General features: G+C 40.6%; 1 protein-coding gene across 1 annotated transcript in view; it reads right to left on the bottom strand.

Moving 5' to 3' along the window:
• WBP11 (WW domain binding protein 11) overlaps nucleotides 1–15059 on the bottom strand; it is a gene marked incomplete in the record, with an annotated part of 1089603 nt that overhangs the window by 729228 nt on the left and 345316 nt on the right. Inside the window, 1 exon segment of the mRNA XM_044068181.1 lies at nucleotides 4335–4428. Within this exon segment, the coding sequence (XP_043924116.1) occupies nucleotides 4335–4428 (94 nt within the window).

Below are 15059 nucleotides of genomic sequence, written 5' to 3'. Positions count from 1 at the left end.
TCTAAGCCAAAGGGCTTGTGGCCTCAGAAGTCCTGTAGGATACACAGGAAATCTAATGGGGAGGGCACTGCACAGTGCCTGTGCCACAGACCTCGGCTAAAACAGACTCTGTGAGTAGGGCCTGTGAAAGCACATCTACGAACACAGAGTTGCTAGAACAGCTTTTAGTTTCCCTACGATTTTCCCATTTATCTGTATGTTTTTTTATTAGGCAGTAGACTACTGACGCTTTGCAGGATTCCATGGCAGCTCAGAGTCAGGCATACCCCCCACCTCTTTTTTGGGATGCAAAATCCAGGATAGACTGACACCTTCTGTGGACTGTTCATGGGGTGAAATAAGCACAATATGGTCACTAGTGTGTCATGCTCAGAGCTAAAGCAGAACCAACACCCAGCATGAAAATGCTTGCAGGGATTTGTTTTACCTAACTCAGTAATTAACATTAACAAAACACTATTCAAAACTGAATTCTGTGCCAGACATAAGCCAAACAATCAAATAGAAAAACAAATGAGAGAAACAAAAACACCCTATAGAGTACTTATCTGGCTGCTAAAAGTAGGCAGGCAGACAGACTGAGCACTGGATCACAAGTTATGTACACTGCACAGTAAGAAAGAACTAAAGGTGGCATTAGCTGATGCACCCTTTATGCCACTGATGCACATATGCCTTCGCTGGGAGAGCACTGTTTGAAGCCCTGCGTGAAGATGAAGCTCTGGGAAAATGGGCCAGATGCAGTTTCCTGTGTACAGGATGTCCCAAAGATGAGAAATGCAAAAGCAATTACTACAACAAACATCTGTAATGAGGTTATGTTTTTAAGTGCAGAGGTAATGGAGCATCTACATGTTGAATTTCTGTGCACCAATTCGTAATTTAATAACTTTTTTTTACCAGATATGAACATTTCAAATAATTGGAAATATCACTTTCAAAAGCATCACAATGATATTAGTCCTTATGTTGTGAAGGCATACAGGACTCACAATTTTATGCATTTGGCCTAAGGAGACAAAGGAAAATATGCATGTTGCATTTTACATTAAGATGGTTAAAGGTTGCCCTCTCGTGGAGTGAGAGAGCTGATTTCACCTGAGTAGGGAATTGCTGCTGGAAAGCTTATTGTGCACTTCCCTGAATGGCTTGTGTGTATATCTAATTTAAAACTTGTTTTTTTTCTGCTTCTGTATACAGCTTGCATTTGCTTTACACAGCGGAAGTTAGTGGTGTTTTGTACATCTGCAATCACTAGAAGCTGTACTTTCCCTGTAAAAACGAACACTGAAATTTTCCACAGTCCTGAGCTACTCAAGGAGCAACTAGCTTGCATGCTGAGCAGCACTGCCACATATGGTTATCTCTAGATTATGTTATTACAGCAATCAGAACTATCACTGCTGAAAGAGCAAATGGTTTGTGCACTGGGCAGCATCTAAGCAAGCACCCATCCCTCGTCTGGTTGCAAACACCCTCCATTCTTTTCCCTAGTAAAACACATATTAAGGATCTGCAACCATGGACAGGCACTTTCCTGCTATCTTTGCAACTAGCTTGGTGGACATGGGCATCCTGAAGTAATGTAGCAATTGCCTTATGTACACTGACAGCCACTTAATTCTGAAACAAATGAATACAGTGGGAACAATATAGTTACACAATGTTACTGGAGGAAGCACTCTCAACAGAAGCAAAAAAACTTCAAACAGGTTGCTAGTGACACACACACTACCGCACTTACAAAGGACCAGACACACAGACCAAAATATGCACAGCTGCTCACATGTAACTTACCCAAACCTCAAATGCCTCTCAGACGCAGTCCTCAAAAACTCTGCATACACACAAACAAGACAACTCTTACCACAACACATAAAACCACATCTCATCATGTCTCAACTACCAAGCCCATAAGGCTCAACACCACACAACCCAATATTCTGGTCAAAGGACACTGCATTATGAGATGCACTGATGTTCCTCTCACCAGGCAGGATAAGGAGAAGGTTACAGTTAGTTGTCTGTTAGGGGCAAGGATTCACCAGATCATGCAAGCACTCAGATCACTAAACCCAAAGTACCAGTACGATTCAGTCATAGTGCATGTTGGCGTAAATGACCCGAGACGTACCTCCCTGGACTATATGAAGACAGACAAGATTGAGCACTCAAAATATGTGTCACAGGCAGGTACAAGCCTCACATTTAACTGTATTCTACAATCTCCAAGGATGATGCCACAATACCAACAGAAAATGATTGACTTTAATAATTGGCTTAGCTACTGGTGTATTCCAAAAGGGTTGAATATTTGTCAGCCTGGGAGAACAAGATTTACAGGCCACACTGCTTTGCTAGGTATGGTCTTCACCTGTCACCACTAGGCTTTCAGGCATTGGCCAAAACATTATCTACCCCTATTGTGCCTTTTTAGGCATTGTCAAACAGAAAAGCCTTTCAACAGAACAAACTGTACTCAGGATAAGCTAAAGGTATTACTTCTCAATGCTAGGAGTCTCAACAAGAAACTACACTCCCTGGAAGCACTCCACAACCTGAAGAAAGCAGACTTCTGTGCAGTTACTGAAACATGGTTCAAAGCCATGGAAAGCATCATGGCAGTGCACAGCTGTAATGCCTTTCACACGTTCTGATCACCCTCTGCACATGAAATGGCAAAAGGTGGAAGTGTATCCATCTACATAAAGGATAAAGCACACCTCAAGACTGGTCCAACAATACAACATACTTGAGCTTCTCCATGTCTAACTAACCATAGGAAAAATCCATTACCATATCCTCGCTAGCTACAGGTCCCCCACCATAAACCAGGAAACGCATACATCATACTTGTATTTACTAGAATCACTTACCATTCAACCCAATACCAAACTCATGTGTGACTACAACTACTACTCCCATTAACTGGGAAGCATACATGACCACTAACATGCAGGCTCAAAGACTTCCAGACTGTCAATTCAAATGCCCTGGAGAAGCTAGCCTGTACAAATATCCCATACCTGGTACTCACAAATATGGGACAGTGTTGTCCCCCCAGAGTTTGATGTCCTCACTGGTTAGATCAAATCACACAGCGGTCTCCCTCAAAATAAATATAAAACTAGGACCTCACTTAACCCCAAAACCTTTAAGAACTTTTCTAAGGTGAATTACCTCCTATTAAGGACATCATAACTAGTTTCCAAGCTTCCTCAAGCCCAGAAAACACAGAGGCCTATGCAGAGGGATACACAAAAGCCATGTATGACCATGCAAACAACTGCACAGAAACCGCAGTACCAGACCAAAATAAGCCTAAGACAAACTGCAAAAACAAGCCACCCTGGTGGACCCCTGGTATAAACAGGTTGTACAACAAATACATAAAAAGATGGTCTAGAAGTAAGAGAGAATTTGTACAACAGAGCAAAAAAACTCATTCATTAGTCTAAACAAGTCAAAAGCAAATTCTGAGGCAAAAATAGCCTCCCAAGCTAAGGAAAACCATACAGTATTTTTCAGTTATCTATCAATCTTAAAGGCAACACCCAACAATGTGTGGAATTAGTTACAGACTGCATCACCTACGCTCAGCCGTAAGATATAGCAAATCTGCTGTCCGATAACTTCAGACCCCATCCCCTCAAGTAACCCTCAAATAACCCCCCTCCCCCAAGAAATACCTTCAATTACTCTTCTACCAGTTTATAACCAAAGAACAGGTCAACACTCTAAAGCTAAAAACACAGCTTCAAAGGGTACTAACAATATCCCAGGGTGCCACTTAAATAGTTTGAAAACAGGACCTATCAGGCCCACTACGATCTCTTATTTAACCACAGCCTCCAGAATGGCTTTGCCCCTGTGGAGTGTAAGCCATTATGAAATATGCTTGCAAATGCATACAAGAACCGGGATGTTGGAAAAAGGTAGAAGACCTGGCCAGAAAAAGTCAATTTCTTAGAGAAAATATGGCAAAAGGAAAAAGCGCAGAGGACTACCAGATTCAAAGTAGGCATGGCTAACCAGATGCAGGGCAGCAGCAGCAGGGGATTTGTAGTGGTGATGATGGACTTCAGGTTATTTGACAAAATAAAAGTTAAAAAACTGACACTAATCATTGAGTAGGTCAAGTAATAAAAACATTTTATCTTCTTTTGCAATGTTATTTATAATCAAAAGGAACAATACTGCTTAAAGTACAAAATTAAAGTCTATTTAAAAAAAAGGCAAAATAAATAACTGAGTAGTAAATCAAATAGTGTATTGCCATACAACATTGGCTTCTAACGAACCTAGTGTACCTGGTTACATTTTTAATGTCTTACCCATTTCATCCAGCTTTTCCATGTCACGGATGATTTGCTTTGGGTCCTTCATTTTCAGCACAGCTGCCCTCACCATCATACGCTGTTTCTTGTTCTAAGGGTTTTAACAAATGCAAAGAACAACATGTAAAACAAATATTTCTGAAAATGGGTACTTAACACAATGCACATCTACCTGTAATACAAGACTTAAGTCAGTGCAGAACAAATACAACAGAAGCCACTGACATAATTTATTGAATTTATTCTCAGTATTTAAGTAATTACAAAAGAAAACAAACTTGTTTTTTGGAAGGAATGTTGAGTAAGACAATGTGAAGTCATATTTTCTACAGATTTGTTAAGAGAATCAACCATGAAAATGGACTCAGAAAATGATCATATCAAGACCTAAAAGGTACAATTAGAGCAAAGACTGCAAAACTAACTTAAAATATATAAAAAAATGTACTGCACCACAGATGAAAAATAAAAGCAGAAACCACATAAAACATGCAAAGAGGATATAAATAACCATGTTGTAAACTAATGCCCCATTTCAGAAGTTCAGTTTCACTTTTGTTGAAAAATGTGTCAAAAGTGTTTTCAAGCCCAACTCCTTTTGTAAATACACAAGGTCCCATACTGCTCACTCCCAAACGTAACACAATCAACTCTGAAAAGCTTCTGCAGCTTTAGAAAGGTTAAATCCCACACTGATGACCTCAGTCTGGTAAACTGGATAGAACACAAATATAAACAACTGAGCACCAGACCAGAGTGTAACTATCCAGGTATAGTAAAAATGCAAGATAAAATATATATTCAAACCCATTTAAAATAAACTCACTTGGTCATACATAATCTTTATATTATAATGGTAGAGGGCTAGCTACTTACTAATCTGAAGCTTTGGAATTCCATAAGGACAGATGCAGTTAAAAGACAAATACTGTAAAGAAACTAAACAAGAACAAAGTAAAAAAAAAACTCTCTCTACAAAAACAGCCTTTCAAGTCTGATGATGGTATTACATTATCTAGTTATATAAATATATTTCTGTACTTTGCATTACACTGTGCATCTGATACAGATGTTACCTTACCACTTGATTACTAACTCTGTAAAGTATGATTAATTTTTGTGGAGCTTTTCTCCCTGGTCCTCTGAAAAAAAGGGGCTATGCCCAGTCAGACTTTCTTGGTAAACAAATGCATTTAACTGACACATGATGGTTCATTTGTCTTCTCCATGTTTTTATGGGCTGGCTTTGGACATCGTTCACTTGGTCTGGTCCTTGAAGAGGCTAACTGATCAGTTTGTTAATAATGTACAGACGTCCCACTCCCATGTGAAAAAACGATTACCAAAACTGGGAAGTACCTCCTAACACTTCTCTGTCTGGCTGGGGTATTAAAAACGTAAAATAAATTCTGCTAAAGATGCATGCAAGCACTCTTTTATTAAACAATGAAGTTTTATCACATACTTTTGCACAAGATCTTTCAACTTTTTAAGTAAAACAAGTTATATGTTCTTGTTGCTGACTTTGTCATCTGTTGACCTATTGCACTATTGAACTCCCTACATAGTTTTACTTGTAAATCACAATTTTAGTTGTTGCTAAGGGTCACTAACTCTAGCATATTACAATATGCATCACCCAATATCATTGCACATATTCTGCAAGACAGCAGCAAACAATGCCATTAGGTTCCTAGAGGTAATGGCACAAGACCATGTCCATGGGCACCTTGCCTGCACACAGCAAACAAGACAAAACTAGCTCAGACAAGTCTGCACACGGAGATATTCCCAGGAGTTTCAGAACTCCACAAAGGTGACGAAGCAGAGTAGTTCATGTGCTACAGGTAATACATGTGATGCATGCATTGTTGACTGCATGACATCCAGACTTTTCTTATTTAGATTTCTTACTTGTCTTTGCAGAGTCTTTCTGTAAGTGTCAGGAGTCTCTTACATCAGTAAGAAATCTCCTTGTCAATCTAGGAATACAGATCAACATTCAAAAACCCTCCTTGATTTCTTTTCACATGATTATGATTCTAGAATGCTTTCTGGCTACATCCATGTAAAAGGCATACCTTCTTCAGGAGAAAGTGGAACTGTAGTTGGTACTTTTTCTGAGTTACTCAAATCAGTCTCGGACGTCAGCCAGAAAGTTTCTCAGGACTCTAAGGTTTATGGCTTCTGTGATTGTCATGATTTTTGTTTTTGCATTTACACATTTTGCAGAAATGTTATTTCCTACCACAGATTCTCCGAACTCAAATAAATGCAGGACAGCTCTTCCTGACATGTTTAATATAGTCTGGAATTAAAAGCATGCAAGTACCTCTATCTTGGACAGCCACATGACTCATCATTGTCTGTTATTTTTAGAACACAGCCTGCCTTTCCTATTTTGTACCTATTCAACTTATATTTACATACATTCTTTTCACTAGTTGATGCATTTAAGAAATGGTAATCAGTTTCGTAAGATATGCATTTGTAGATTATGTAGGAATTTGAGCTCTTATAAAAACAAATATCTAATAAATGGCAGAATTTCTAGGTTAGTAATAATGACTGAATTATTATCTAAGTGCTGCTGTATTGTCTTTCTCCTCAACCAGAAAAGAGAGAGAATATCTCTATGACTTTTTTTCTTAGCAACATGCAAGAATGCTGCACACTGCAGTTCTTTAGACTTTTCAGCAAATATTTTGTGAAGACTAAATCGAATTTCTTAACCAAACACTTCAAGTTTTTAGCCAAATTTTCTTATAATGAAAGTTTGCCTGGTGGCTTGCTGCTGAAATACATTTTCAATGAAAATTATGCTTCATTAGTTCTAATCTAGACAGTAAGCCTCTTGAAAGCAAATATATAATTTTCACTTCTGCATCTGTATTCTTTCATTTTACATTTCTCTACTCTCTAACACCATGTTATGTCAGGAGACAGAACACAGTGTGTGTGTGCGTTTTTCCACAAAGCCTTCATTCCAGCTGATTTCTTTGGAACTTCTTTGTATGACATCAAATGCTAATCATGGTACCTAGCTCATCAACATTTACATGTATATGTCCTATATCTGACAACTTGAGACACACTGCAGATATTTTCGAATGGCTAGAACATAAATCCCTATTTAGAACAGAACTCTGAACTCATTTAGCTGCATGGCAACATTTGCTGTAAGAGATCACAAAAGTCATGGTTTGGCTGTGAAAGATCTCAAATTCTTTTGTGAGAAGGCACAGAAACTTTGGGGGTGCAACTGAGTGCAGAATTTGTATTTAATTAACTAATAAATTGCTTTTTTTCTTGTTGGAGATGTCATCGCTAGTGCAGCTACAGCCTACTGTATGTGCACTGGCTTGCACTGTATTAAGTCTTCTGAAAATGTTAGTGTTATTGTTTAATACCCTTGGGTTACCTGAACTTTTGGCTACTGCATGTGGTATAAAGTCTTCTGTCATGCTCCTGCCATACTTGCCAAAAATACTTTGCTGATTTCATTCTTTCCTGAAAAAAAAAAAATCTGCCTTTGGCAATGACATAAAATCTGTTCTGTAGGAATGTATTCAGAGGAGCTCAAAGGAGCCAAACATTTTGTGATCACCTAAGGAGCAGTGGATAATCCAAAGGGTAATGCAGAGAACGGATGGTGCAATCCAGACACACAAAACCTAAGAAAACTTCTGAAATTGGTGGCAATGAGATAAGCATCTCTCAAATGCAGTGCTACCAAAAAATGAGTCTATAAGGCCAACATTTAGAACTTTAAAACATTAATAAGCAGGTTTCAAAAGGATAGGTTGAAGACTGATCTCCAAGAGAGATCCTTCCTTGGCACGAGAAAAATTCCTAAACAAAACAAAAACTTTCCCCCACAGATTTGAGAGAACTAGTTCTAAACCCCCCCCATTTAAGCACTTGAACGATGAATGGGGGAGCGGGCAAGGAAGTCTGACTTAGAGGACGAGGAATTACTCAAAAAGGAGGCAAGTTTTCCCACTGCCATCTGTAATGCTCCTGAACAACTCATATATATCCTATTTGTCATAAACAATCTGTTGCCAATGGGGGAAGTGGAGAACCAGGCAGTAGGACAGGATGAAGGATGTTTTCTTAGACTTCTCTGAACATTTTTATAGCCTGCTTGACAAAAACTTGTTGGAACTGCTTGTTTTGTGTTAAAAGGCACCAGAGGTTTTAGCTGACTTAGAGAAAGAGGGACGAAAGATCTGAGTAAACTTGGGAACTTGTTTCCTTTTTTCATCAAACTGTTTTAGTACTCTAGTAGTAGAAGGACCAAACAAAACTGCCTTATATAAAATTATAGATTCAACATTTTCATAAACATCCGAGTATGTACCAATGCAAAACACCCAGGACACAAGAGTCAGTATAGTCATAAGCACATTTTAAAGTATGTTTAGATCACTAGGATACAAAATTAATACTAAACTTTATCGAGAACTTGCCTTCTGAAGATGGAAAACTGGTAGTAATGCTCCTCACACTGATCAGATTTTTCATTGCATCTAAACTAGACCTGCAGGGTCAGATCTGGGATGAGAAAGCAAATACTTCTAAGACTGGGGAACTTTATAATGTCTGCCTGCCTTTTTGGGGACTGTAGAATGGCTGTGGGGAACATGCAGGAAATACCAAAGACATTATCCAAGGTTGGCAAGAGTGGAGGAATAGGTGTAGGTTGTGGAAAGTACACCTGTAACAAAACATAATTCTTCTTCAGAAAAGTAGGGATATCAACTTGTTCCCCCTGAAAAATATTATGCATCCCAAAAACAGTTTCAAGAAAGGAAAATTCATCTACAGGAGATTCAGTGGAAATACTCCCCTCTGATTAGAATCAAGGACATGGGCACAAAAATAGTGGATGCCCTATGCATATCCTAATCAAGTACAACTGACAGAAAATCCTCAGAAACTGCTCTATTTCCACAAAAAATTCCAGTCATTATCAAAGGGTTTAAAGCCTGCAATAAGACTTTAGCAAAGCTAATAAACTCTCCCTTACTGACAGAATAACACTGAAGAAAATTAATGTTTTCCCTTTTTTGTTAGTTTCTTGAAGGGATATCCCTAAAACAGGACCAATTCGGGAATGGCTCACCACCTACCTATGCAGGAATGCAATACTTGATGAATTTCCCAGGACCAAAGAAAATTGTTCTCCCATGTCCACTGAGGGTACCTGAACAGCCAGAGATGATACGAGTAACTCCTGATGCATTGTGGCTGTAGCAACTACACCAGACAGTTCTGTAGGAAAGAGTGAATGGTCTGAGAAACCAGTATTGGACACTTTGTAGTCCCCCCCCCCCCCCAAGTAGCTGAGCCATAGACTAAATCCACTGAGTTTTCAAGGGCTCCTTGCAAGTTTTTTTTTTTTTTTCCTTCGGTCTGAAAGAAGGTAGAACCATGGGACTGGTAAAGCTGTTCCATGGCTCTGCCAAGGAGACTAAACTGCCAGTTAGCACAGGTGAATCAGTCAGTAAAAGTTGTCAAATGAAATGTTCACTAGAACAATACACACCTGCACTCTGAAAAGACATTGTCCCCAGTAAAAACACAGTAAATCCCAATAACTTGCACCACTTTTCCCAGAAAATGTGCCTTAATTAAGTGCAGTGAAAGATGAAAAAGATGGTAAACTGAAAGTCAATCCTGTAAAACACACATTACCCAAAAAATGTGTTTTAGATAAGAAAAGCGGTACATTTTCACAGAAACCCAAAGGGGACTTATCTGCCCAGCAATGCACAAATGAAGACCAATAGAAGAGCACTCACAAGGGCAGCAAGAAAGTACCGAAGAGTTTCACGCTCAAGCTGCTGGCTACTCCTTTCACATCTCAAGTTGCCAGCAGCCTATGCACATGTTTGAAAGGAGCCAAAGGCTTTGGAAGACTAGTCGGTTGTTACGTCCATGGCAGGATATAACCCATTTATCTAAAGCTACTGCAGTGATCAAATGATGAACATTCTAAATATACAGCAGCATATCTGAGAATTCAGGATTTGGGAAAATTATCAAATGCTTTCGGTAAACGGCTTCCTGAGTGTACACTACTATTCTGGAGCAATTCAAAACAAATTACAGCTCAATTAAATTTGCTGCAGTCTAGTATGCTTGACTGAGTATATCCTCAACTATTACATACTTCAGAAATGGAATGAAAAAGAGTGATTTTAGAGTGAAAATATTTCATTACATACATTTTTGCAGGGGGACAATCTCCCCCAGTACCAACCACACCCCCTGCTAATTATATACACCAACTCTGAGACTGCACAACAAAAAGGTAAGGGCCACTTCCCAGACCGAGCTGTACAGCGATCTTGCATACAAAGCAGCCAACAGGCTAAACAAATAAGAGAAAAAGAATATTCGCTCTTATCAACTGCTTGACTATGCCATCAGACATACTTTCATCTATTCCAGCAAATGTAAGTTAGGAACAAATGAATACAACAGATCCAGACATATAGGCAAGAATAAAGGAAAAGCAGTCAGCATATTAAACAGAGAGGTTCACTTTGAGAATCGCTGTGCTAAATTAAATTTAAAGGAATGAACACTTCAAAGAAGTAAGGCATGTTTTACGTTCCTATCAAGACTCTTTAGTGCCTTAAATTTTTGTTAGCAGTATTAGAAGTGACTTGAAGTCTAACATATCAGTAGAATGGAAAAGTACTACTATTCCGTAAGTATGTAATTTAAAGGATATCAACCTATGGTGAAAAACTGGGACCATTCAATGACAGCAAAAGCAAAAGAAGTCTCAACAAAAACGCACAGACAATGTATGCAGTGCTAAAAAGGGTCAGAAGAATACAAAACAGCAGTGGTCAAAGAAAAGGATAAACCTCAAGGAGCTGTTGGTTTACAGGAGGGTGCAATAGGTAAGAGTGAGTACTAATTAGGAATCAGAGACAAAGAATAGTTGTGTAAAATCTTACCATAAGCATAGATGTCCCTTCTCTTCCATGTTGCATTATTTTAAGTGAGGGATTTCCTGCCCTCAGGCAACTTGTATGTCAGCTTCTATACAAAATCTTCAGTTTGCCTGCTGTAGTGTGCGTGGGACATCACACGTAGGGTCATAAACCAAAGGGCCTTAAATGTGACGTCTGCACGCACAATCCTCAGAACTTGAAGGCCAGCAGGCAGAGAATAAGGACCAGCAGGTGTGCCAGTTTGCAGGTGTGTAACTTGGAGACCTACTGAAATGTAGGTAGTACAGGAAGGTTTAAGAGTAGGGGGGACTGGTGGGCGGGAAGGAATACTGCAACATGGAAGAGAAGGACATCTATGGTTATGGTAAGATTTTACACAACTATTCCATGTCCTATTCCTATGTTGCAGTATTCTAGGTGTGGCAGCATACCACAGCTTAACAGGAGGAGAGGGTAGTGGTAGATGCAGAGGGTTCTACAAGACCCTGTAGGATTGCTCTGGCGAATCCTGTTCTAGCTGTAGAAACTTGATCCAATTTCAAATGTTTGATGAAGGTGTGGATAGTGGCCCAGGTGGCTGCTTCCAAAATGGATGCTATGTCTAGGCCTTTCATGAAGGCCCTTGAGGTGGCCACAGCTCTAGTGGAATGGGCCTTGATGCCCATTGAGGGTTCCTTTCTGTGGTCAGATTAGCAGAAGCAAATAGCTTTCCTGATCCAGCATGCAATGGTTTGCTTGGAGACTGCCTTGTCCAGGGCTCTGGGGTGGAAGGAGACAAAGAGCTGGTTAGACTTTCTGATGGCCTTGGCCTTGTCCAGGTAGAATCTAAGTTGTCTGTGCACATCCACGGAGTGCAGTATCCTCTCCCCTTTGTTAGTGGGTAAGGGGGAAAGTACAGCTGTGTGCACTTACCATAAATGTAGATGTTCGAGTGTATTCACTATTGCAGTCATTACATTTGGGTAATCCTGCTGGCAGGTTGCCCTCAGTCGGCCTGAATTCCAAAGTCCTGGGTCCTGCGTCGGCTGCTGACGCCCCTTCCCTGATGTCAGGTAATCAAGGGTATAAAAGCAGCAGCCAACGCCATTTTCTTTAGTTTTTCTTGCCCCAGATGTCAGGTGCCCCCCAAAAGGGTTGCCAAAATTTATATGTATATATAATTACATGCACCAATATAAACTTTACCTTCATCTACAAGCAAATACACCACATAGGTTGTATAAATCAGAGAAGGAAAGATAGGTTCCATCAGAAGAAAAGGGGGATGGCAGGTTGGTAACCTGGACTGCCGAACATCTACATTTATGGTAAGTGTACACAACTGTACTATGTTCTTCATGTTTCACTGTTGCAGTCATTACATTTGGGTAGAGTCCCAAAGCTATGGTTGGGAGGCTGGAGCTAAACAGCATTAGGAGCGGCTATGAGGCCCTGCAGAACTGCAGTGGCAAAGCCTGCCCTGGATTTAGAGTAGAGTGGCAGATGATAGTGCTTTGTAAAGGTGTGCACTGAACTCCAAGTAGCAGCCTCTAAAATGTCCTTGGTAGGTACTCCCCTGAGAAAGGCTGCCGAAGTGGCTGCAGCTCTGGTTGAATGTGGCCTAATGCCCTTAGGCACTGGCTTGCAATGGTGTACATAGCAGAAACAAATGCAGTGGCCTATCCACTTTGAAATAGTCTGCTTTGAGATAGCCTTTCCTTGTGATCCTGCAGCATATGTCACCAGTAATTGCTCTGTCTTTCTGAAAACTTTGGTTCTGTCCAAGTAGAATCTAAGCTGTCTGTGTACGTCCAAAGAATGCAGAATTCTCTCCCCCTTGTTCTGTGGATTTGGATAAAAAGTTGGCAGGTGAATAGTTTGGTTAAGAGTCACACTGGACACCACCTTAGGCATAAATGTTGGGTTTGTCCTCAGAGAGACCGTCTGGATAAAAAATGATAAAAGGTTCCACAGCCATGAGTGCCTGTAGCTCTGAAACTCGTCTTGCAGAAGTTATTGCTAGGAGCAGAGCTGTTTTCCAAGATAAAATCTTTATATCAGCAGTAGCAGCTGGCTCAAAAGGGGGCAGGGTGAGTTTTTCCAGGACATAGTTGAGGTCCCATGCAGGCATAGGTGGTCTCCCTGGAGGCCTTACATTTTGGCTCCTCTGAGGTACTGCTTTAATAAGGTATGAGAAAAGATTGGTGGTTCTGCATTGTAATGAGCCGAAATGGCAGAGGCATGAATTTTAATAGATGAAAAAGATAGGCCTTTGTCCAGCATCTCAGCTAAGTATTGCAAAATCTGAGGAATATTTGGAACAGCTGTATCAGTTCCTTGTGCCTGGTTCCAAGCACAGAATCTCTTCCATTTTCCAGCATAAGATTTTCTAGTACTAGGCCTTCTGGCTTCCAAAATGACATCCATCACAGCTTTACTGAGAGGTGCATTTTGTATGACTACATTATCCGCCATGCTGCCAGGTTTAAAGTCCTGAGTTGGCTGTGCAGGATCTGATTGTTTTGCTGGGACAGTAGATGAGGTATTTGAGGTAAGGTCCAAGCTGGGCATTGAGAAAAGTACTATTGGATACCAGTACTGGTGGGGCCAGTCTGGGGCAATCAGTATCATCTTTGGCTTCTCCTGCCTGACCTTTAGGAGTACCTTGGGGAGGAGAGGCAGAGGGGGAGAGGCATATATTGATAGGTTTTTCCAGCCGAAAGATAGGGCGTCCACTTTCCATGCTTGTCTGTGATAAATCCTTGTGCAGAATCTTTTTAGTTGGTAGTTGTGAGGGGAGGCAAATAGATCTATGTCTGGGCATCCCCATTTCCTTGTTATCATGCTGAAGACTTGTGGATCCAGCTGCCACTCGTGGGGATCCATGAGGTTTCTGCTTAGTTCGTCTGTCAGAGTATTTTTCCTTCCTGGCAGGAATTGTGCCTGCAGATGTACTTGGTAAGTCAATGCTGTGTCCCACAAAGTCATGGCTAGTCTGCAAAGAGGGTAAGAATGTGTGCCCCCCTGCTTGTTTATATACCACATGACCGTGGTGTTGTCTGTCTTTATCAGTAGTTGTCCTGGATGATGTAGGTCCTTGAAGGCTGTTAGGGCATTTTGAACAGCTAGCATCTCTTTTTGATTGATATGTAGATGCATTTGGTTTGATGTCCATGTGCCCTGAATGCATCTTCCTGCCATGTGGGCCCCCCAGGCATAATCTGATGCATCTGCTGTTAGTGTCTGCCTGGCTGGGGTTAATGTGAATGGCTCTCCCTTGTTTTGGTGACAAGCCTTTGCCCACCATCGAAACTCCTGTTGCAGGCAGGGAATGAGAGTAAGAAGAAGTTATGTACTCACCATAACGTTCCATCTGAGTAGATAAACTTCATTTGTCAGCAACCTATGGGTATCGGATCCGAGCCGGCAGTATTCAACAGCTTAGATCCGAGCTCCTAGCTCCTCCCCCTACCCATAAACCCCTGCCAACCCTGACTGACCTCAGATCAAGTTTGCCCCCAAAGCAGCAACTGCTAAAGATTGATCAATTTCAAAGACCATCTCTGAAGACAACAAATGTGAACAATCAAAGGTCAGGGGGAAGGAGGAGTGGACAGTTGCTGACAAATGAAGTTTATCTACTCAGATGGAACGTTATGGTGTGTAAACTCTTAATCTCTTAAAGAAGCTAATCTCATTTGTGCCAACCAACCTATGACAGAGAGCTACCAGCCCTGAACCTTGCATCCATGGCCATCATGGAAAGATG

Source organism: Protopterus annectens, chromosome 1.part0 (genome assembly GCF_019279795.1).
Source record: "Protopterus annectens isolate FY-2018-M chromosome 1.part0, PAN1.0, whole genome shotgun sequence".
Taxonomy (NCBI): Eukaryota; Metazoa; Chordata; order Ceratodontiformes; family Protopteridae; genus Protopterus; species Protopterus annectens.
The sequence above is the reverse complement of the archived record's forward strand: the minus strand, read 5'-3'. Positions and strand labels throughout refer to the sequence as shown.